This window comes from Sceloporus occidentalis, unplaced genomic scaffold (assembly GCF_023333645.1).
Source record: "Sceloporus occidentalis isolate IW3139 unplaced genomic scaffold, rSceOcc1.0.p SCAF_46, whole genome shotgun sequence".
NCBI classification, from domain to species: domain Eukaryota; kingdom Metazoa; phylum Chordata; class Lepidosauria; order Squamata; family Phrynosomatidae; genus Sceloporus; species Sceloporus occidentalis.
Genome location: NW_028317026.1, coordinates 1,317,047 through 1,340,577, shown reverse-complemented (window position 1 = coordinate 1,340,577; position 23,531 = coordinate 1,317,047). Strand labels below are relative to the sequence as shown.

The 23,531-nt window shown below is 40.5% G+C and overlaps 2 protein-coding genes across 3 annotated transcripts in view; one reads left to right on the top strand and one right to left on the bottom strand.

Annotated features, from left to right (window-relative positions):
* Positions 1–4,493, bottom strand: part of LOC149289306 (glutathione S-transferase C-terminal domain-containing protein-like) — a 40,566-nt gene extending 36,073 nt beyond the window's left edge. Inside the window, exons 1-2 of the mRNA XM_089490720.1 lie at positions 4,074–4,493; positions 1,340–1,804 (exon numbers count right to left, since the gene is read on the bottom strand). Of these exons, the coding sequence (XP_089346846.1) occupies positions 1,340–1,804; positions 4,074–4,493 (885 nt within the window). The remainder of the gene's footprint in view (positions 1–1,339; positions 1,805–4,073) is intronic.
* Positions 4,494–14,743: 10,250 nt separating this feature from the next.
* On the top strand, positions 14,744–19,400 carry LOC149289305 (integrator complex subunit 12-like). 2 transcript variants are annotated; one of them, XM_089490792.1, is made up of 6 exons: positions 14,744–14,899; positions 15,218–15,358; positions 15,792–15,979; positions 16,181–16,340; positions 17,248–17,403; positions 18,810–19,400. In XM_089490792.1, exons 1-6 carry the CDS (start codon positions 14,744–14,746, stop codon positions 19,398–19,400), a joined length of 1,392 nt encoding a protein of 463 aa, XP_089346918.1. The 2 variants fall into 2 exon arrangements, with proteins under 2 accessions (XP_089346918.1, XP_089346916.1); XM_089490790.1 differs by having other exon boundaries at positions 14,744–14,924; positions 15,216–15,358.
* Positions 19,401–23,531: the final 4,131 nt, after the last annotated feature.

Here is a 23,531-nt window from a genome sequence, read left to right as displayed (position 1 = left end):
TAGCAGGATCTGGACAGACCATTCTGGGTCATTTAAAATAAATACTCAATGTTAATATTGGAAGTGAATGCCTGATCATACTACTGGACATTCAAACAATAAAAGGTGTACCAGTGCTTACACAGCGGTGCTTGTTAAAAGAGCCTGATCGCTACTTTATGTCCTAATGCACTATGGCTGCTTTTATTTAATGATGTCATTGTACATCCTTGTGGAAAAAAGAAGACAAATGTTTTTATCTAAACAAACAAATGGAAGCAAGTGATAACCAGTAGAGGAGTACTAAAGTCATTGTCTCGCCTCTACTGAATTTTAGACTTTTGGACTAAATAAAATACTATAAATAATTTTTCACAGTAATGAATCATCCAACTCATTTCAGAAAAAATAAAGTGAACCTTTGCTACATTCATAATTCTTTCATGGAATAAGTTACTATCATTTGAAACAAAAGCAGGCATGGATAGTTTTTAGACAATATTCAAGCATCCAGGCTTATGAATGCCTTTAAAAGGTTCTGTTTCACCTACTCTGCCTACTAGTACTTTAATTGATTACAATTTATTAATTTAATTGTTGGCGGGAACACTTAATTACTATATGACACAAAAGCAGGCACTGATAGGATGCCACCATGATGTCCATGTTGCTTTTATGTGATTAAACCTGTATAGAATACATTGACAGATGTAACAAAGTGTTTTTTTCTACTTAACATGCTAAAGATCGTAATGATTGTTTCATGGATATGGGCACACTGTGAAGTTTTACTCGCTAAGGAGCAAGTAAATCAATATTTGCTCTAGTCTATGGATTAACATGTTTCCACTTGTGCTGGCAATGATTTACAAAGGCCCAAAGAAATCAACTGCTGTGCATTTTACAGAACCGAAATTACATTACACAGTCACGTTTGTTCCAGTTTATCGTGTCTATTAGTAAAGATGAACATTTAATGTAAAGAGAATCAAAAATAAAAATCGCAGTAGTCATACGGTTTCAACAGAATCCGGCACCACGTATTCACGTAACTGGGAGAGATGGTTTAACAATCTGCAGACCCACTGACCTCTGTGGTATTGAATCCCTACCTTTATAAAGGTAAATTTAAAACAGTGAGACCAATGTAGACTCTATCATATGATATTATATATATCTGCAAAAATCTGATTTTGCACGTTAGCAAAAGTATGCTAATGAGTTACCCTAATACCTTTGTTGTGGCCTGTACATCAAACCATGTTAATGACTGTTTTTCGTATACGACGGAACTTGACAACATGAGCAAAAAAGCACATTAAAAAATCTGTTTGGCAATAAGGATGCCACAAATTCTTACCAGAAACTGATGAAGACATGGCAAGAGGACAACATCAGTAAGAGTAAAGTAGAGGCCTTCGGCAAACACATGCTCCAGAGGAGGAAGGTCAGTAGCCTTGGTTTTTCTGATGTGGGAAGGCTCCCTTGTGGTTCTGGTTGGAGTTCCTCCTATTGTCAATTTACTAAGGGCAGCTCCTAATTCTAAACTTGCTGGATTAGAGAGCTGGCCATCACTCACAGCCATTTGCACATGTCTATCATCTCCAGCTTTGCCGACACCTTCTGTAGCACTATTTTCCTTGGTCGCCTTCTGCTGTTGCAGCTTTTGCCTTCGGATTTTATCATCGTTATGAACCCGGACTGGTTCTCCTAGCTTTTTCTCAAGCTGCAGCACTTCTGGTGGGATAACTGTTGAAGGTTCCTTTAGGAAATTCTCTACAGCCAGTGGGATGCTTATCTCACAAAGTCTGGTCCACTGACTTACCTGCCAGACAGAACAAAACACCAAGCACATTATTTTAATTTCAAATGATATTTCTGGATAAAAACTATTAACAACATAGATTCAGTGATATCATAGCAGGATATATTGTTAAATTTGTATTAAAAATAAAAAAAACAGATAGTTCAATGAAAGAACAACCAAAATATCCACGATCATCGTCCCCCCAAAAAAGCTACTTTTCTCAAACCCTTGATCAGTTTCTGGTGAATCATTTGTAGGAAAAGACTAAAGGGTGTCACTATGTAAAGCTGGTAGGAACAAAGAGAGGGGAGATATGATAGACGTGCTTAAAAATAATTTAAAATACAAGAGGGAAGTTTATTTCAAAGGAGGAGAAATGGCCATAGTCTAAAATTAGAAGGTCTGAGGCTCAGAAGCAACATCCTCCCAGCAGAAGTGGTAGAAGCTAGTACAGTAAGTGAATCTAAATATGCATGGGGTAGGTCACTGAAAAATTAGCAGATTAATAGACTGAATGGTTCTCATCTGCCATCAAAGTCTATGTTATTAAGTGTCAAAGAAAAAAAAATTCAATCTGCAGAGATTAAGCAGACAAACCCTAAATTAGTATGCTTACACTAGACGTGAGAAAAGGTTAATTAAGGTACGACATTCACAATGCAAGTTATATCTGTTGCAACATGTTTGTCTGGCTTGATAATACCTGCGCACTGTCAAGTGTTACTAAAACGGTAGGCACCACGCAGTCCGATAAACGCAAAACCGCGAGACTGCATTCATTTAATCAATCACCGTTTTGACAAAGCCATTTAAAAAGGTATTCTTAGAGGCTATACTTCTTGGCATCCATAGTCGGCTAAATGTTTCATTAATATTAAATCGAAGTCTGCACGCACGCTAAATCCAAGCCCACACACTGGCATTAATAGCCTGCAGGCTCCAAAAACCGTTCCCAGCTTCTTGAACGTTTGCTCGTTTTTTGTTACATCATTTTTCGGCATTAATAAATCATCCATGCCCTAAAAACACACAAGCTAGCTTCAGAATTGTCCGTAGAGTGGAAATATAATGAAGAAAACAGTCTATGGCTTAGAAATATATAACTGCAAATATTACAAACATGAAGGCATGGGGGGTGAAAACTAAAAACATGAAAAAATGGTCTGTGTTGCTACAAGCTATTTTTAACGTTATTAGCGTTCTCAAGTACTACTGTTCTGCTTTAAAAGTGACACTTCAGCCATCACATGCACTTTAATGCAGGTGTTGCCCCCGTAGCAAATGCATTTGGTTCTCTTGCCTGCCCCTCCGCTGTTTTGCGTGCAGGAGACGCGTCGAGCTGAACACAGCTCCTGACACATGATATGCTTACCTCCGTGTGCATGTGCTGAAAGTGCTCCCATTGATTGCAGCCAATCAGTGACTGCAATATTTGAAGGAACTTTAAAGGTTCTATGTTATGTGATTACATCAATAGGGGAAAGAATAACAGCTAAGAAACGTTCTACGTTTCTATGGCAACAACGTTTCAGTGCCTGTTTTTGTATCACATGAAAATTAAGGGTCCCCGATAAAAATGTAAGAACGAGGCAAAATTTTACATAAACTATTTCTGGGTAACGTTTGGGCATTCAACAAGTGTTAAGATACACATGGAACGCAAATGTAACATCCTCACACTGGTCAACTGAAATAGCCAACATTTCTAAGCAAAAACTCAGGTAGTCAGTGGAAGCACTCTGGGACAGTTGGCAGGTATGCACATATAGATACCTAGCAATCGAATAAAACCTAAATACATTAAATTTACATTACTTTTATTTATATAGAGTTAGCAGATTCCATAGCGTTGTTACAATCAGTGGGATAATTTAAAGTCGCACACAATAACAAACTGGTAAAAAAAGAGAAGAGGGCCCTGCTCTTGCGAGCTTACAGTCTAGTGCAGGGGTGTCCAACCTGCGGCCCCCCTAGCTGCTTCAGGACGACATCTCCCATAATGCTCTTTCAGCTAAGGGGCCAGCTGAGGAGTATGGGAGATGTAGTCCTGCAGCAGCTGCTGGAGGGCCGCAGGTTGGACACCCCTGGTCTAGTGGGTAGTTGAGGGGGGGGTAGTGAAACAGTGGGAGAGGACTGTTTGCATGAGGATAGATTAATTAAATTCTATGGAAAAGCTTTATGTGGTGATTTTGACAACAAAATGAGCTGCCATCCCCAGGCTTGGTTTACATTGCATGATTACGCAACACAACACAGATTACAGATTACGCAACACAATGTAACTTACTTCTGCGCAGGCTTTTAGACAAGTGTTTTTAAACCCAAGCAACTCACTGACATCCTTTCTGTCAGGCTTGGCAAGACATGTTTTCTGTATAATGTGTCTGAGAACCACGGCCAGGCCTGCTCTGCAGAAGGATCCAGATGCCTCCACAATAGCAGGCAAACGACAGCCCTGAACCATCAGCGGGAGGTCACGTCTGCAGAGGATTGTGACATCGACGTTGCTGGGTAATAAGCCTTGATTGTATGAGCAGTTTTCAGTTCCTTCTGGCAGCACCAGGAAAACGCTAAATGCTTTACAATCACAATACGACATCAAGAACAAAGAAATTGAGGTATGAAGAGGAAGGAGGACATCCTCGTGGCGAGGATCAACATCTAGGAAAAGCTCTTCTTCAGCATCTGTGCTGGGCTTGGCCTTCATATCTGTTTTAGAAGATCTGAAAGATCAGACAAAGTAATAAAATAAACTACTGCGCAGAACAAATGGTGAACAAAATACATTATGGCGCGTTACATTTTTTTTTTTAGCTTAATATTATTGCGTGAGCCCTGCATGGGCTCAGAGTAAACGCTAAAGACACACGCTGCAAGCAAATTTCCAAAAAAAAAAGTACATTTTGCTGATTTAAGTAATAGGCTAGGATTCCATTTTTTTAAATGAAGAATACTACCAGGCATTAGGTTAAAATTAATCAGTCATCTTACCTGTCTGCTTTACTGGACATCATTTTCTCACCTCTCTACCATACGTCAACGTATATATATTATTAAATATGAAGTTTTGCGAGAATGATCTGGTTCCTGGCCAAATATGGTTAAAGAATCATTTCTGGGGAGGGCTTGGGCATTTAAAACGATGATGAGGTTTTCAATGCTGGATTCAGAGGTACCCATAATCGTGACAAAACAAAAACAGGGTGTCAAACAAATTGGAAAATTGTGCAAAACGTGAAGGTCTTTCAGTCCCGCCACACCGAAATAATGTATTCCAGCCATGCTTATCAATAGAAAAAGACTGCCGCACTCATCACAGCCGTTTTGTCCTATGGATTATCTAAAATTGGATACAGTTTCTGGGAATACATAATCATGTCTTTCACACATTCTTAAATGTGAGCCTTGCCACTGCCGTACACAAGGAAAAAAAATCAATTTGCTCTGCCAGTGTTTGAATGGGTTCTTTCAGCCTACAACTGATTGGGGAATTATTATTTATTTTTTTTTAAACCACACACCAGACAAGATGCGTAAACTACATGGACATTGCGACGAAAAGAATTGCGTGTGATTAAGCACTACGAATAAGTTTTATATACTTAAACACCCCAGCATCAAGTGTAAAGGTTTTGTATAGGGTCACGTCAGTTTCACGACAGTAGTTAGGCAAAGAGCACTTGGTAATCATAAAACGAGTGCAGGTAATGCTTCTACGCAATATCAACAGCAGCCTAATGCTTTTGTCCCTAAGACGCCCCTTAGAAATGAGTAGCAGGAGATTCTTTAGACATTATTTCATTATTTATGAGAACATTTGATTTGGAAGGCATATAGTATACTTCATTGGCTTTGGCCTTAAGTTGTATTTAACTGGTTTCCTGACCCAATATTCCAAAGTATGACATGGTCTTCCTTTGTCGAGTTACAGTTTATTAAAAATTGTGGTTTATCTTGGTATTGACAATAACAAAAAAAAAACAAAAACAAAAAAAAAAATCAGGTTGCGAGGCCTTATGACCCATGAGAAAATATTTCTACAAAGAAGTTGGGCTAAATATTTATTACGACTATTTACACACGTGAACATGGGAAGGAGACCTAGACGGGTCAGATAAGGACCAGAGCAGTGTTTCCCCCAATATATTCATGATGTTTTCCCAATTAAGGAAAGAGTCTACAGAAAAAGTAGACCTTATTCACAACTGTGGAGAAGGGTGCTCCACCTGTTATCCTCAATACTTAGCACACGTATAACTCTGTACCCCGCAGTACACACTTCTCTTACTAGATGCTGACATTGAGCAAAGCTAATCAACAATTGATTCACAGAATATGGGCAATTACTTGTAGGCTCTATATCCAATTAAAACATAGTTCACTAATGGATACACCAAGAATATCAGCGAAATCTGATGGCAGGAAGACGTGACGAGTTTGGCCATTGCATTTTGCATAAACTCCAGTGCATTTTACTTTAGGCATTAAGGTTTTGGATTGTCAAATACTTTTGTATTAAACAATTTCAATGGTGAAAGCCTATTGCTCTAGCTTTACTCATTGACAATAAGCACCTTTTATATACACATTGTAAGTTATTACAGATCAGCATAACTGCATCAACAAAAGTGCAACATCTAAGCAGTAGATGGCACTGTGTACCAGCAATTTTACATACTGAATCCGCACCGAAAGCGATCCCTACCTATTCAAATCGCTTTCTGCTTTCCTTGTTTCCAGCAGCCCATCACTGGTAGGAAAGAGTTCCCAATTAAATCAGTTGGAGTGCACATGCACACAGGGGGTCTCATTGGACCCCCTGAAAAGCTCATGCTAGGCAGCGCAGGAGTATCAGCATGTGTGCAGTGATGAGCCGAAGATGCGTTTTGTCAAACACATCTCCCACAAGCAAAATAGCTGCTGGGGTGGGAGAACAAATGCAAAAGGAGGATTAGATTGATTTAAAAAAAAATTAAAAATAAAAAAAGTTTGGTTTGATCTAGGAGCCAGCCAAAAGATTAAGGTGCCAGCTTTTTTTTTTTTCTTCAATCATGTTTTTTTGTTTCATATATTACCCCCTGGTCTGCAGTTAAAGGATGTTTATTGGGGTAATACGATATAAAACACACCTTTCTTTAGGGCCGTGTGTTTGTTTCATACGTAGCCCCTTTGTGTATAACATCGGCAGTTACAAGACAAGGGAGGATATGCAGAATGGTGTTGCATTCCCATCATAGGCTCGGCATAATATGCAGGAACAATATCACCAGCTTTTATATAAGTTCCTATTGTGGATGTGATACAGACACTTTGGGTGTTGCAGTTTTTCCACTTAAGGTTTTATTCACTAAAGGAAGAGTTTTGGTTTTACCTTCCTCACTGATGTATTCAATATGAAGGGCCAACACTAGCAGGATACTCCAGCAAGAAGAGCTGAGCTGGCCCTGCATAATACATAACTCAATAGACGAGGACACCTTGAAGAATAGGAAGCCCATTTTAGTTCACATTTGAACTTATTGGCCGAATTTTTTTATATTGTTGCATTTTTCCCACAGCATCGTTGTCATTGTCCCTATGGCTACTACAGCAGAAGGAGTCTTGTTTAATTAACAAGCAGGTGGCAAAAATGGTTTCCAGCAACTGACCAATAATGGGATTCGCACTGCCAGAGATTTACCTGGTTTAGCAGTCACCATGGCAACTAAGGTTTTCTTTTGCCTTGTGCGTGTGCTATCGTCAGCCATTAAAGAATGCTGGCCTTGTCATATGTTTTCCACAGACTGCCGTTGTACGAGTATCTGACAGAACGATATGCTGAAAGGAGGCAGACTGCCAATTCCACGGGGCTCTGGTACATGCCAGGTACCAGAAACGATTGCAGTCCATTTAATTGCTTCCATTTTGTCAAGACGCCACACAGTTTAAGGTACAGATTAACTCTGGCACCCAATCTCCAAGGTGAGGCAGAAATCCAATTTAAAAAAAAAAAAAAAGGGTAGTACTGTGTCCTCAGAGTCACAGTGAAAAGGAAAATGACATTTTCCAGAAAAAAGACACGGAGAGGCCAACGTATTGCAGACGCTGCCGTTATAACCTCAATAATCATGGTCTTTAACTGTCCTTTCTCATAACTACCGATACTTAAGAAAGTTAAGATGATTCTTTGACCTCAGCAATCAAGGCTGAACAAATTTTAGGACCCATGTTTCCACGGATCAATCCCTACCTGGTTCTTAATAGTCTCTGGCGGTCGAATTAAACTCTGCATAGATGTGTCCAGCCCTGATTCCAGCTTTCTAGTTAACCAAAGGAAGCTCCCATACATTTAAATCTCACAACTCAAGTCATTTTTGAAATCTAAACAAACAAAAATAAATCCTTAGAGGACAATGTATCACTCCACCCCAACCAGCTACTATGTTATTTAGGGCCACAAACATTGTAATTCAACCACTGGTGTTGCATACTCTTAAATAAGGCCATGTGAAAAGACACTTGAATCAGAAATTAATTCACTTTTTCGCTACCTCTGGCTGTACCCCGTGACTGCAAAGGACCACCTAAAGATGGATTTATGCAAATTCTTTGTGTACTCTAATACGAATCCTAAAAATTCCAAAACTCTCCCGCTCCTCGCGCATATTAAGTCATATCTTTGTTCTTTGCGGCTTCATTTGTACATAACTTTGTATAAACAGAGACTGGGTTACCCTCGTTATTTTTGTACAATAAAAATCCTAAGGCAATTATCGCTGCGATATAAATTGTCAAGCAATGGATTGTTGGTTGGGAAGAACGATAAAACCACAAACTTTGCTCTCTTAGTAGAGACCGTTTCTGAGAAGATAAGTGGAACGGTCTTCCAGCAAAAATGGTACGGGGAAATTTATCCCGACCATGAATGTGATTTGTGGTTGGCATCGTGGAACCCATAAGCCAACCATACATCTCATGGCGGCACCGTAGGGTCTCCATCTCCGACCGTGCAGGAACGTTTCTGAAGCTTAGGGGATAATCAGCAGCCACATTCTCTACTCCAGAGCAAGTCTTGCAGGGCCTATTAAATTTCCGTTATAGAGAAGCCGCCAGGTTAAGGTCAGGTATTATGACGCTACAAGTATCCCCCTACTGTGAAAGCCAACAGAAATAACAGACACAATATATTATATATATATATATATATATATATATATATAACCGGATGCAGCAATGTGGTTTTATTTGGCGCTGCCCTAGGCCAGACCCAGGGTAAGGGCCCCCAGATGTCCCCTCCGGGGCCACCTTCTTAAAAGGTCTATTTGTTACATGGAAATAAAGGATTTTATCTGATATCAACAATTCACAAACATCAGAACGGGAAAGGCATGACTTTGATCTTATATACTCTCAGGATTTTAAAGGATAAAAGATATTGAAAGTATATTTTTTCCTCTATCGGTTCAATTAAAAGAAAAAAACAACACTAAATTATATTGTAAAAAAATAAAACTCTGCATTTTGTGCATTTGAGCTCAGCTGAGCAGGTGCTGGCTGTGGCTTAGGGCAGGCATCGTGACATCACCAAAGTGACATCACAAAGGCTAAGCTGGTGACTCTGCAGAGCAGAAGGCCAGACCAGCACTTGGATTTGATCCATTGGAGGAGAAACATGTCTTCGCTGAAGATCCTTTTGCTTTGTTTGCTGGTGGTGACTGAAGTTTGCGCTATGCGCCGCCCTCTCGATCGGCGTAAAGGCCGCACAGAGGAATCAGAAGAGATGGCAAGGTCATCAAACGCCGGGAAGCAGTCCTCTCCCAAGATTGATGTCAAGAACCTGGCCAAATGGGTGACGGTCAGCGCGGCCATACTTATCGTGTGTCTCTGCCTCTGCGCCTGCTTCTTAAGGAACATGTTCTACAAATACAGAGACAAGATCCCTTTTAAGGAAATGATGGAAGCCTACGGTAAGGGTGGGGACGAGGAAGATGGAGCTGGCCATGAAGATCCAGACTGACTGTGCTGAGCTTAACAATTTGAAGATCCGACAGGTTAATGTAACCGGCGGTGATATCTGTTCAATAAATATGTTGCATGTAAAACTCTTCTTTTCTCGTCTTGTTCCTTTTTATTTTAAGTTAAATTTTACTTTATCGGGCTCTGGGAAGTTCTCTCACTTCTCCTCCTTACAAAGGCTACCTGGACCAATGAACAGCGGTATGTAGCTTAACGATAAATGAAAGATTGTTCCCATGGAGGTGAAAGTGAAAAAAGATGAAAAATTTTATATATAAGAAAAAAGAGAAGAGCAGAAGGTTACCGATATCCTGGGTAGCTGCTCGCTATTTAGTTGCTAAGACCCTTTAATGCTACAGTGCAGACCTACGGGGGAAGCAATCAGTAGCAGGGAAAAGGTAAAAAGAGCAACAGAATACATATAGGTAACACGCCATCGAGGCAAGAGAGCCCTACCTCCAAACCTCAGTGACCCCGAGCCTTCAAAGAACCCCCATTGAAGGAAACGCACGACCTGGAAGTAGGGTTGCCACCTGGCCGGTATTTAGAGCACCCTGCCGGTCTCTGTATTTTTTTCAGGTGCAGACCGGCAGGGTGATTGGCAGGACGGGGAGCGTCCAGAGCCAGGGTCGTGCCTCAGCACTTCGTCCCACGTATTAAAAGGGATGGGAGGAAGAGCTGAGGCAGGGCCATTGGGCGGCGCGGTGCGTACACACCGGCCTCCACCCGCTATCCCCACCAGACACCAGGGAGTCAGAACCAGTGGTAAGGGGGGGTTGAGTGTTATATGGGGGGGTATAAGGCTTTTGTGTAGGCAGAGTGCCCCATGATATGCCTTTTAACCACCTTTATGCCACTCTGCCTCCAGAAATGCCTTATACCCCCTATATGCCACTCTTGCTCAGAAAGCTCAATCTGAATAATAAGCCGGCCAAAAGTTTGGCAGCCAGAGAAGGTAGTGAGATAAAGCCATGATATAATGAATGCTGTGATCATAAGAGAGAGACAGAGAAAAGCATGAAACAAGAATTCCCTGCTTTAAAAAACACAATATACGCCGGCAATATATTGCGCACAATATACGCCGGCAATATATTGCGCACAATATACGCCGGCAATATATTGCGCACAATATACGCCGGCAATATATTGCGCACAATATACGCCGGCAATATGCACTGCTCAAAATAATAAAGGGAACACTTAAACAACACAATGTAACTCAAAGTCAATCACACATCTGTGAAATCACACTGTCCACTCAGGAAGCAACACTGATGGATAATCAATTTCACATGCTGTTGTGCAAATAGAACAGACAACAGGTGGAAATTATAGGCAATTAGCAAGACACCCCCAATAAAGGAGTAGTTCTGCAGGTGGTGACCACAGACCACTTCTCAGTTCCTATGCTTCCTGGTCGATGTTTTCGTCACTTTTGAATGCTGGCGGTGCCTTCACTCTAGTGGTAGCATGAGACGGAGTCTAGAACCCACACAAGTGGCTCAGGTAGTGCAGCTCATCCAGGATGGCAAATCAATGCGAGCTGTGGCAAGAAGGTTTGCTGTGTCAGCGTAGTGTCCAGAGCATGGAGGCGCTACCAGGAGACAGGCCAGTACATCAGGAGACGTGGAGGAGGGCAACAACCCAGCAGCAGGACCGCTACCTCCGTCTTTGTGCAAGGAGGAGCAGGAGGAGCACTGTCAGAGCCCTGCAAAATGACCTCCAGCAGGCCACAAATGTGCATGTGTCCACTCAAATGGTCAGAAACAGACTCCATGAGGGTGGTATGAGGGCCCGACATCCACAGGTGGGGGTTGTGCTTACAGCCCAACACCGTGCAGGACGTTTGGCATTTGCCAGAGAACACCAGGATTGGCATATTCGCCACTGGCGCCCTGTGCTCTTCACAGATGAAAGCAGGTTCACACTGAGCACATGTGACAGGCGTGACAGAGTCTGGAGACGCTGTGGAGAACATTCTGCTGCCTGCAACATCCTTCAGCATGACCGGTTTGGCGGTGGGTCAGTAATGGTGTGGGGTGGCATTTCTTTGGGGGGCCGCACAGCCCTCCATGTGCTTGCCAGAGGTAGCCTGACTGCCATTAGGTACCGAGATGAGATCCTCAGACCCCTTGTGAGACCATATGCTGGTGCGGTTGGCCCTGGGTTCCTCCTAATGCAAGACAAAGCTAGACCTCATGTGGCTGGAGTGTGTCAGCAGTTCCTGCAAGAGGAAGGCATTGATGCTATGGACTGGCCCGCCAGTTCCCCAGACCTGAATCCGATTGAGCACATCTGGGACATCATGTCGCGCTCCATCCACCAACGCCACGTTGCACCACAACTGTCCAGGAGTTGGCGGATGCATTAGTCCAGGTCTGGGAGGACATCCCTCAGGAGACCATCCGCAACCTCATCAGGAGCATGCCCAGGTGTTTTAGGGAGGTCATACGGGCACGTGGAGGCCACACACACTACTGAGCCTCATTGTGACTTGTTTTAAGGACATTACATCAAAGTTGGATCAGCTTGTAGTGTGGTTTTCCATTCTGATTTTGAGTGTGACTCCATATCCAGACCTCCATGGGTTGATACATTTGATTTCCATTGAGGTTTTGTGTGTGATTTTGTTGTCAGCACATTCAACTATGTAAAGACGTAAGTATGTCATACGATTAGTTCATTCATTCAGATCTAGGATGTGTAATCTTAGTGTTCCCTTTATTATTTTGAGCAGTGTATATCGCATAACACACGCCGGCAATATATATCGCACAACACACACCGGCAATATATTTCGCACATCACACACCAGCAATATATAACGCACATCACACACCAGCAATATATAACGCACAATATCCACCGGCAAGCTTCCTTCTCCGGTTTTTATGCTGTATAAAATGAAAGGGACCGTCTATTAATAGATCAACACGTATTAAAGTACCCTATAACCCCTCTTTAATATACATTCTTCTAAAAAACTAAAATAAAATAAAAAATAAGTCATAAAGACTTGTACTGTCTGTACCCTGTTGTAACTGGGTTGGACCCAATGTGCTGCTGGACACCTGCCAGTGAGTGATGGGACCCAAATCCTCCTCAAAAAACATAGGAGCGTTCCAACACCGACAAGTATTTGATACAGGATTATTACTCAATATCTACTACATGAAAATAAGTTCTGCTACCTAAGTTGGCTGCTGGCTGATGAACCGGCGAAGGTTTAAGAACCCGGGTCAAGTCGTGGTTCTAGACGACTCAATTGGAAAGGAGCCTCAGAACACGGCCATTTAAGAGGGTTTTAAGTATCAGGAGCCTTAGAATCGGAATGTCCAAATACTTGGGCGTGCCTTATGAATGTATAGATGAAACACTTCATGCAATAATAATAATAATAAAAGCCTTGTAGATGTTCCGATGGTCTTCCTGACCACCTTCAGAGCAGTTTCTGTATACCTCGTTCCAACCAGTTATACCCATAAACTTCACAAATCAACATTCTGTAATTTTCACAGATTTTTTTTAAGTCTTTGATCTTCAGGTAGGTCCATGTCATAGACCCCCATTGTCCACCCATTCTTTTTATCACCCATGCACAGTGCCTTATCGAATCTAGATCTCAAATAAATTTGCCGGGACAGTCGGCAGCCGTCATGTAATCTCTGGTGTTGGGACTGCCCAACCTGTTGGAAGAAAGTTGGCATGTACCACAATACAAAGCCTGTAATGCCAGAGTGGCATATAGGGATATAAACCAGTTCTGGAGGCAGATTGGCATATAGGGGGTATAAGGCATTTCTGGAGGCAGAGTGGCCCCTATATGCCACTCTGCCTCCAGAAATGCCTTATACCCCCTATATGCCACTCTGTCCCATGATATGCCTTTTAACTCCCTATATGACAGATTATGCAAATTAACATGGCCGGTATATGTCAAGGTGGCAACCCTTGACATATATAATTACATTTTTCGGTACATTTAAACAGATGCACACAGTCTAAGTTTGCGTTTCAGGCTCATTTTTCGTCACAAGGAGCTGCTACATACCGCGTCCCACGAGTGATCGGATATCTCCCGTCACGGTATCGTATGGGATCACCGATCTCTACCACGCTTCGTTCGCGGTCCAAAATCTAACGTTCATATACCTCGTTACTGTCCAAATATCCAGACACACGTGTATAGTTATTGTTTTGCCTAACTAATAGCGGAACCATATGTAGTGGTTGCTGGTTTCATTGGAGCAACGGACCACATCCGCTTTCTCATCCGGAAGTGCTGCTATAAACTTCTTGGTACCGGCTGCCGGTTATCTAGGTATTAGAGAAAAATATATATTTGTATATGTTTAGTGATGGGCTAATGGGTTAATGTATTTGATTTAACAAGAAATGTGGCGCTGGGGAATACTACGGTTCTAGAGTGCGATGCCCTATTTACTTTCCTCTGTTAGGACGGATGATTGAATGGGGTTTGAGGGGTATATATGGATGTGAATGGGTTTTTATGGATTGTATATAAAATGCATGTTAATACTTCTCAAGGGATGTATGCATGAAATGCACTTTTTTTTTATGTATGTTTTTTGAGGTCAGGAGACAGCTATTTAGTGATATCATAGGACTGTATTATCAGAAATTAAAATATAAGGGCTTCGGTGTTTGAAAACTGACAAAGGATTGGCAACCAAACAGAAATGAAAGAACCAAGTTAATAGGAGCTCATCCATGTCAATAACAGGTCCGTTTATATGCAGGGATGGAACTCTGCAAAACTTTTTTAACTTGGTAAATGTCAAGTGAATGGAAGTTTTCATTCATGACCATGTTGTTGGTACATGTCTTCTCATTCTATCGCCACTTGCGGTCCTGAAGACGTGGGCCATAGAGCGTTATCTGTATTTTATCCTGTCTTGGCAGTTACTCATTGTACTCAATACGCCTTAGGTTCTCATCATGGCAGCCGTGGTAAACACTGAACTGGATCCAGTTTTCCTGAAGGCACTGGGTTACCTCCATTCCAAAAGCAAAGACTCAGCAGAGAAATTGAAGGCCTTATTGGATGAGTCTCTCTGCAAGGGAATCGACTCTGGGTATCGGCCTCCGCAGAAGGTGAGCAGTTTGCTTCTGTTCTCTGACGAACAACACCTATAAATAACGAACTACAGAAATATTAATTACTTTACTTCTTATGACAGAGTATAGCATCTGTGAACTTTGTTAATGAAGTTTTGTTTTTTTGCCTTTACTTCCCGTATGTAAGATCAAGGAGAAGCATAGGTATGAGACAGAGCAGGGACAAGTAGTTTAAATAAGAGCTATTGTGTGGGTAGTACTAGAAGACTCAAATTAAACATAGACATTAATATATATATATATTATAGTGTGTGTGATCTATATTCAATTATTATATGTTACTTCCGTTTTAAGGATATAGACCAACCCAAGGTGACAATTTCTAAACCAAAGCTGGAAGTTAAAGCCAGCAGTTCTGCAGCGAGCAGCATCCTAAGCAAATCTTTACCACCAGAGAAGATGAAGAAGGAAGCAGAAAAGAGATCTTCTGACAAGGTACAGTAATGTACTACATGTTGAATCTCTATGAAAGTTTTGAGTCAAGGGAGTTCACCATATTAACAAATGAGCTATACCTGCTGTTTGGCAAAATAATTTGGTTAGTATTGGTAAACATCCACTTTCTCCATTTGTCATGAATAAACCTTACTGGACTTGTTTTGTCTTCTTCTGGCCCACCAGATAATTGCTGTTTGGAAGGGATGATCATGATGAACTTTTGTGACTTATTTAACCTTAATAACAATGCCACGTAATGGAGAGGTCATATAGATGCTTTACTTTAATTAAGCCACAAATATTTTTTGTTCTCTTTTCCCTTTAATACATTGGTTGCAGTAGTCTTTACATTTTGCTGTATTAATGCACCATGTAACTTAAGAATGTAGAGGAAGAGAAATTCCCATGTCTGTTTTGTTCTTCTTCACAGATGAAGGTGGAGCTTTCGGACTCAATTGACTTGCCAAAGAAACCTCGTTTAGAAAAGACGGAAGCACGCTCGTCCCCCATCACCGTGCAGACCAGCAAGGATTTGCCCATGCCAGATCTTTCCAGTTTTGATGAGACTAATGCTGATGATTTTGCCATGGAGATGGGACTAGCCTGTGTTGTGTGTCGGTAAGTTTTTGTTCTTCCGTTCAGTGATCGTAGCGTGCATTTAATGTTATGAATTCCAGACTAGCTTTGTGATTTAAAATGTCTAACCTTGTAGCTTGTAGCAATGTCTTGTGTTATGCGTAATGTGTAACAGCACAATTTTATTTACACAATCTTTAATATATACCTAATGTGATTATTCCTTTCCTTTGATGCTTTTAGACAGATGACTGTATTCTCCGGCAACCAGTTGGTTGAATGTCAGGAGTGCCACAATCTCTACCATCAGGACTGCCATAAACCCCAGGTCACAGATAAGGATGTGAATGACCCACGTCTTGTTTGGTATTGCCTCCGCTGCACCAGGCAAATGAAGAGAATGGTACGCCTTTCTACACAAGCGGTTTGCGTTTATTTTACATAGAATACATAAATCACCATAGCAACCATTGGACTAACCCTGCTGATTTGGGTATGGTTGTGACTGGGTATGGTTGTGTAGTTTCTTATTAAACCTTTTAAACTATTTGGTTTGGCTCATTTAAAAGACTCATTAAAAGGCCGTAAGAGGGGGACATTCAATTGGTTGCTATGGTGGTAAAATCAGATTTCAAACTTCACACCAGAATATTTGACCTCCAGACCTATGGCTTTACTGACTGCGTTTATGGGTTTATGCCATGACTTCTGGCTCGCATCAGTACAGAGGCGTCTTTCTTTTTTTTTTTCTGCCACATTTTGTGCCAGTGATAAGAGTATATTTTCTAATTAAACATAATGGGCTAATATATATTGGCACACCGACTTGCATTTACCAGGCAAGCCTGTTTTTCCCACAGAAATCCTTGAGTGCATTCCATTCTGAATAAGTATATGCACAGCAGTTTAACAACAAATCCCTCATGTTGCATCTGAATCCACTTTATGCACGGATCCCTTAAAGCTCATGTCTGTTGTGCTAGACAGCTTTCAAATAAATTGTAGCAGGTAGAGGTGCAGAAGCCAGTCCACCAGTCATGGGCTGCTGTTTTGACCTTAATGGGACATGTCGTGTTTGTGTGATTATATATATATATATATATATATATATATATATATATATATATATATATATATATATATATATATATATATCTCCTAATAAAACTAGAAGTATTTGAATGTCACTATTTATGCTACAGCCTGTAGCTTTGAATGTATTTGTTCTGGAAAACCATGGAATATAGTTTTGAAAAATACATCTCTGTTATTTACAAACCTGATTTTATATTTTCTTCTATATTTCCCAGGCACAAAAGAATCAGAAACCCTCACAAAAACCTGTCCCCACTGCAACATCTACCGCCATGCCAGTTGTGAAGGACCCATCAGTCAACAAGCCAGAACTGAAACCCAAGCCTGATTCTGCTAACACCTTTTTAGCTTTCAAAAGAACAGAAGTTAAGGTGAGGCTTTGTTTGTTTTCGCATTATACAATCACAGGTAACTATGTTTCCGGCTCTGTGAGACCTGTGGCTCAGCTGCTTGGGGACAAATAATTGTGATTGACGGCAAAACAGAAAATGAAAGGAGAAAACCAAGTGTACTTAATAGGAGCTCATCCATAGTAGTAAGTCAGTCTATATGCAGGGCTGGAACTCTGTAAAGCTTTGACTACGATGGGAGTACAGTGCGTGCAAGATATGTAACTACAAAGGGTCCCTTTTCTCAGTAGAAGCAACTGTGGGTCAGAAATCCTTTTTTTTTAACTCAAGCAACTAAATGTCTGCACTGATTTTTTTTTTAAGGTAATTAACTTGATTCCAATAAGCATTTGGCATGAAAATAAAACTGGAGTGGATCTGTAGGGTTGCCGATTGTTGCTCTTGGTTTAGGCAGCCTCAGGACAGGGAATTGATGGATTCCAGCTCTGAGTTACAGAAAGCAAACATCTGCAAAAAAACAATCAAGCTTTATGTGGTGTTAGTTGATGGACTTAATTATGTCACTGTGACAGTTCTCCTTTGAATTAATTTAGTTATGCTAAAGCATCTGACCATTCCTCTTAAGGCTTCCTTCCTGCTGTGGTTAAAATAGAAATCCCATGATATTCTGTTAGCCACAGTGACAAAAACCATATGCAGTAAAAGACTAGTGGTGTAAGTCCTTAATGTGTTTAGAAATCCGAGTGTTGTTGGGGTGGGCAGTGCATTTAAAAGCATTACGTTTCTCATCTGTCTGGAACTACAAGGGTTAACGATGTTCTTGTAGGTAAGCCTGCTGGTTTAGATATTGGTTGTTTACATAGTGCCCTATCTTTTTGTATGATTCATGCTTGTATGCTTAAGAAAACATAGGCTGTGTTTAACTTGCTTTCACAAAATGAATACTTTCATGCGTAATTGCTGGAGAGTCACTTAGAGAAGACCAAGCTGTGTGTGTTTGTGTGTTTTTTTTATTAAAGAAGTAGAAATTAATATGACAAGCGATATTGAACTCCTAGTGGAGCAGAATGCTGTTAGTGTAGACTTGAGGCACTTCCTTGCCAACAATTATCCTATTTCAAACAGACGGCTTTCTTCCTGAATTTGTGAAAGGATCAGCGTGCCATCTGGCAAGCAATATTTTGTTTAGAAGAGATAACAATGGAGAAAGGTAGATGATGTGTGCTGAGTAAACATTTTTTTGTCTTTGTCAATATTATTCTATCTCCCAGATACAGCACTTCCCACATCTTATCCAAATCGTAGTTAAAATGAGATGTGTTATAACAATTAAGCCCATGAAAGATTGTGTTGACTCATGTGATGCAAAAACATTGTATGTGATTGTGTTTTTAATTGTATTTATCAGTTTACTTTTTGTTTTGAAGGCCTCAGCGACAGTATCGTCAAACTCCTCCAACTCTGGGGCGTCTTCTACTGCTGCAAGTGGCCTCACAGGCTGGGCTGCCTTTGGAGCAAAGACTGCTAGTGCTGTACCAGCGACGGCCAAACTGAGTTCCACATCACAAGCCGTTGGTGGAAAACCTCCTGCCCTTTCTTCCGGGCAGAAACCTGCAGGCACATCCAGCCTGGCAACTTCCAAGACTGGATCTGTGTCTAAAACTGGATCCGGCAGTAGCAATTCCAATCCCATCCCACTTAAACCCCTGCCACCTCTCATACTGGGGAAAACTGGACTCAGTCGATCCATGAGCAGTGACAATGTCAGCAAAGCTAGTCTGCCTAGTCCAAGTGCATCATCGTCTGGGAGTGGAAGCAGCATTAGCATCCAGATGAGCGGTGGAAACGGAGGAGGCAATGCTGCCGGAAACAGTGGGAACAACAGCAAAGCGACTGTAGATCCTAATAGCCAGCAGTCTGGAGCAAAAGGCCCCACATCCCAGGAGTCCCAGCTGAATGCCATGAAACGACTGCAAATGGTAAAAAAGAAAGCTGCACAGAAAAAGCTAAAGAAATAATAAAAGACTTAAGGAGCAATATACTGTGGGTTGGTACTCTGGGCTTGACAACATTGGGCACTTGTCATTGGGTAGCGGGCAAAAATACATTAAATGCAAGACAAAAAATACATTTCTTGTGTTACTCGTAATGTGCACCTGTTGGAGACAGTTGTAACATAAGATTCTCCTTTGGAACAGCAGTGCAATCTGATTTCTAGGACTGTTCAGGTGACAGTAGGTCATGCATAGTTTTAAAAGAAGGGTTCAAATGCATTCCGCAAACAATGATTTTACAACACCTGTGTTTATTACTTAACATAAGCACATGTAAATACTATGTGCTTCATGATTTTTCCAAGGATAGAAGAAAAACTTGACTGTATCATTGGATGGTCGTCCTGATTTTTGATATATTAATGATGTGTTTTTAGAAAACACTAAGCAGATTACCGTATTTGCTTGTTTTATAAGTCAACCCCAAACTCTGCATCCTAATGAAAGAAAAAGAAAAAAGGCCTGAATATAAAATCCAAACTGCTGTTGTTGCTGTTATTCCCTCACACTCTCTGTCAATGTCTCCCTATCTTCTCCACCGACCACTTCCGTGTTCCAGTCTCCTTTTCCACAGCTCTGCTTCTTTTGCATCTTCTTTATTTATTTTTTTCCTCTTCTAGTCGTTATCGGCTGTGTTATCCAGGTACCTCTGCAAAAGGGCAGAGCCTCCCAGAGGAACGGGAGCGGCTGTCTGCATGGACCACTTGGCGCCACACACTTTTGCTGAAATACTCCAAGAGGCCAGAATATAGCAGACGAATTTGCGGAGAAAGAGAAGCTTTTCTGCACGTCTTTCTCTACGAATCCGTCTGGAATATTCTGGCATCTTGGAGCACTTTCGTGACGTGCACCACAGGGATAGCCTTTTCCCGGTTACTCGAATTGGGGGAGAGGTTTTGCGTGGGGACTCTGCCCTTCTCCGAAATCACAGAAGTTGTGTGGCGGAGAAGGTAGGAAAGACATTGAGGGGGGTGAGTGACAAGCCCCTAGACTTAGTCGGCTGTGCTGCGGCACGGTTTGTTGTCTTTTACGGAGACCTAATAAACAACGATGAACGATAACAAGGTTGTTTTTCCAGATTTTTTTTTTTTAAACTTACAATTGAGCAAATATGGCAGGTGAAGAAATTCAGCAACAAAATCTACTAAATTTAGGGAGTGGATCACCTATGTTATTCTAATGTACTCCCCCTCTCTATTCTGCATTGTGTACAGCTACTGGCCTGTCATAAAATTGTTTAACCCCTTTATGACCAATGGCGTGCCAGGCATGTCACACAAAAACAGTCACTGAATGACCAATGACGTGCCTCATGGCATTAAATAAGCTTAGAAAGCGTTCTTAGATCGCTTTCTTCGCTTAAACAGTGTTGCTGCTCCAAATAGCCTTTCTTTAAGGCATGCTGGTTATCAATGCAAATGTGAAGTTATCTCTCTACCCAAAGCATTAGTTAAGCCTCGTCTAGAAAATGTAGGTCAGTTTTGTACACCAGTTACAGTTAATAAAGTGAGGCCATTACAAATTGGATGCTCCAATCCCATATGCATTTAACCTGCCAAAAAATACCTCTAGAAGAAGCTGCAGCATTATGCTTTATTTTTTATTTTTCGCAAATAAAATCACTAAGGCAAATGGTGTAAATATAAACTTTTATTGCGTATATATTAAATTACATTATTATCTATGCATAAATCACTTTTAAATTTGTACATTCTATATATATATATAATCTCTACATCCCCATCTCAGACATACCTGGTTATATCATTTTCCATCATACAGGTTACAAGCTCATCCAGTGGAATGGAATATGTCTTCATTAAAGTGTTGGGTTACATCATACCGCTCAGCATATTATACAAACGGAATCTCCAGAGCAGGGGTAGCAGACAGGATGCTCACAAGTTATTTTGGAACTACAATTCCCATGATGCAGCTAACTTCACACCGCTATTCAAGCAGCGGAAGAGCTGTAGTTTCACAACTGCTATCCTGGCAGATGCCCCTGCTTTAGAGCATACACCCGCAAAGCGCCTCATTGTGGCAGTCAATGATTAACCCTTTAAATTTGAAATTGAGGTGCAGTGCATTCCTTCGTACATTGTTCTGATACGAACATAGAACACCCTGAGTAACACATATAAATATATATTCTTTCAATAAGACAAAAGAAATCAGATTAATTTTGCATTAAATTATGATAAACTACATTTAACCCTTCTGTTTACAGAAAGGCCTTCATTAGTCTACTCTGGCATCAGATGGGTTAAAAGGAAGAAAATATATCCGCTCATAATATAGCCGCTTCCGCTTCATGATATTGCCTCAAGAAGTGTTATTAAAACTACCCGGGCAAAATTCAGCAACATAGTGCAGCTTTGCAAGTCTTTAATATGTTGCTGGGTACCTTGTTTTGCCTTTGCTCGTGCTGTGACCATGGTAACACTGGTAAATGATGTCCAGACCTGAAGTTTCCAAAAAATGTATAATTAATCACAATCTGCAGCACGACTGAACGAAAAAAACGGATCAATGCTGCATGGATAGCTTGACAATTTGTAATAATTCAACCTATGTTTTGGACAAACGTTCCGGACCCTGCAATTTATTCCAATCTTCAAAAAGACAGGCATGAACTCACTTTCAATGTTAGCTTGAGATTTCTTGTACGTACATGCTGCATAATACTTTAACGTTATTATTAATAATATTGTTACACGCTGTTTAGTAAGGTGTAGCAGAGAGGGAACAAGGGTTTGGTGCTAACCTCCTATGCAGAGATTGGGAGATGCCTTCTAACTATGGAGTTAACCAAACCGTTAAAACCTGGGATCCCCCCAAATTCAAAAGCAAACCCACTATGATCTGTTCCTTATTTGCGTGCTCCTACATTTCAGCTCCTTTATTGAATCCCTAGAAAAGTTAACTGGTTAGGTAGCTTGAGACCGCTTAGTCCATAAGAAACGTATTACATGTCTTCCTATATGCCCGTTACTCTCATTGGTTTTAACAGACAAAGGCTGACCTATTGTTAATGTATGTTCATGATTTCTCTACATAGATCTTTATTATTGTGCTACTTTAAATAACTTGTGTACATATATATGTAATATTTGAAATATAACTTGTGTATATGTGTGTATATATATATATATATATATATATATATATAAAGAATTTGGACACAGTGGAAAAAAGAAACATTTCTATCTCTATCTTGGCCATTCTTAAGATGGACCTAAAATGCTAGTTGAGAAATAATGTCTATATTGGTTAAGGTAGGCTGTGGGGCTCCTTATGTCTATAGATTTTTGACTGGAGAACTGTTTAGCCTACCAATGGTCTATAATAAAGGTGACCAATTGGTAAAACATCATGTTGAACTACATGGAGAGCTAACAGATTCATACCGCTGGTCTAGAACCACACTGGTTGGGAAAATTGCATTAAAAACACTCCAGCAATTTGCATTCGATTCATGTATTAAAACTCCTAGACACCCTGGTGACTGTATACATCAAAACATGGTATGTGATATCTTGGCTTCCTCAGAAACCAATAATATCACTACTCAAGTACATTCAAAAGTGTTTCCAGAAGCACATGCCAATCAGTGGGTCTATATGTTTCAGTCCTGTGTTCTAAAAATAATTCTATGGAATACCGAGGAGTGACAATTCAAAAATCCGATGCAAGGCAATCTATGTTTACTCTAATATAATATATTTTTTATATATTTTCTCAACTTTGGTACGAAAGTTATACCATCCATTGAAAGTACTCCCAAATTCAAAATAAAGAAAAAACTCTCTCTCTCTATATATATATATATATATATATATATATATATATATATATATATATATATATATATATATATATAGTGCAAATTCCCTGATACCATTGAAATGCTTTAGATATTTTAAAAATATTCCATATTATTATATCCAGCACATCTATAATAGCCTACATCTATAATTTCTCATCTGTGGTATCTTGCCAGTTTAAAAATGCAATTTTGCTTATTACTATTTTGAATTTAATACAAATACATCATTTATTAGCAGTTATACTGCAAAAAGATTTGTTGCTTAG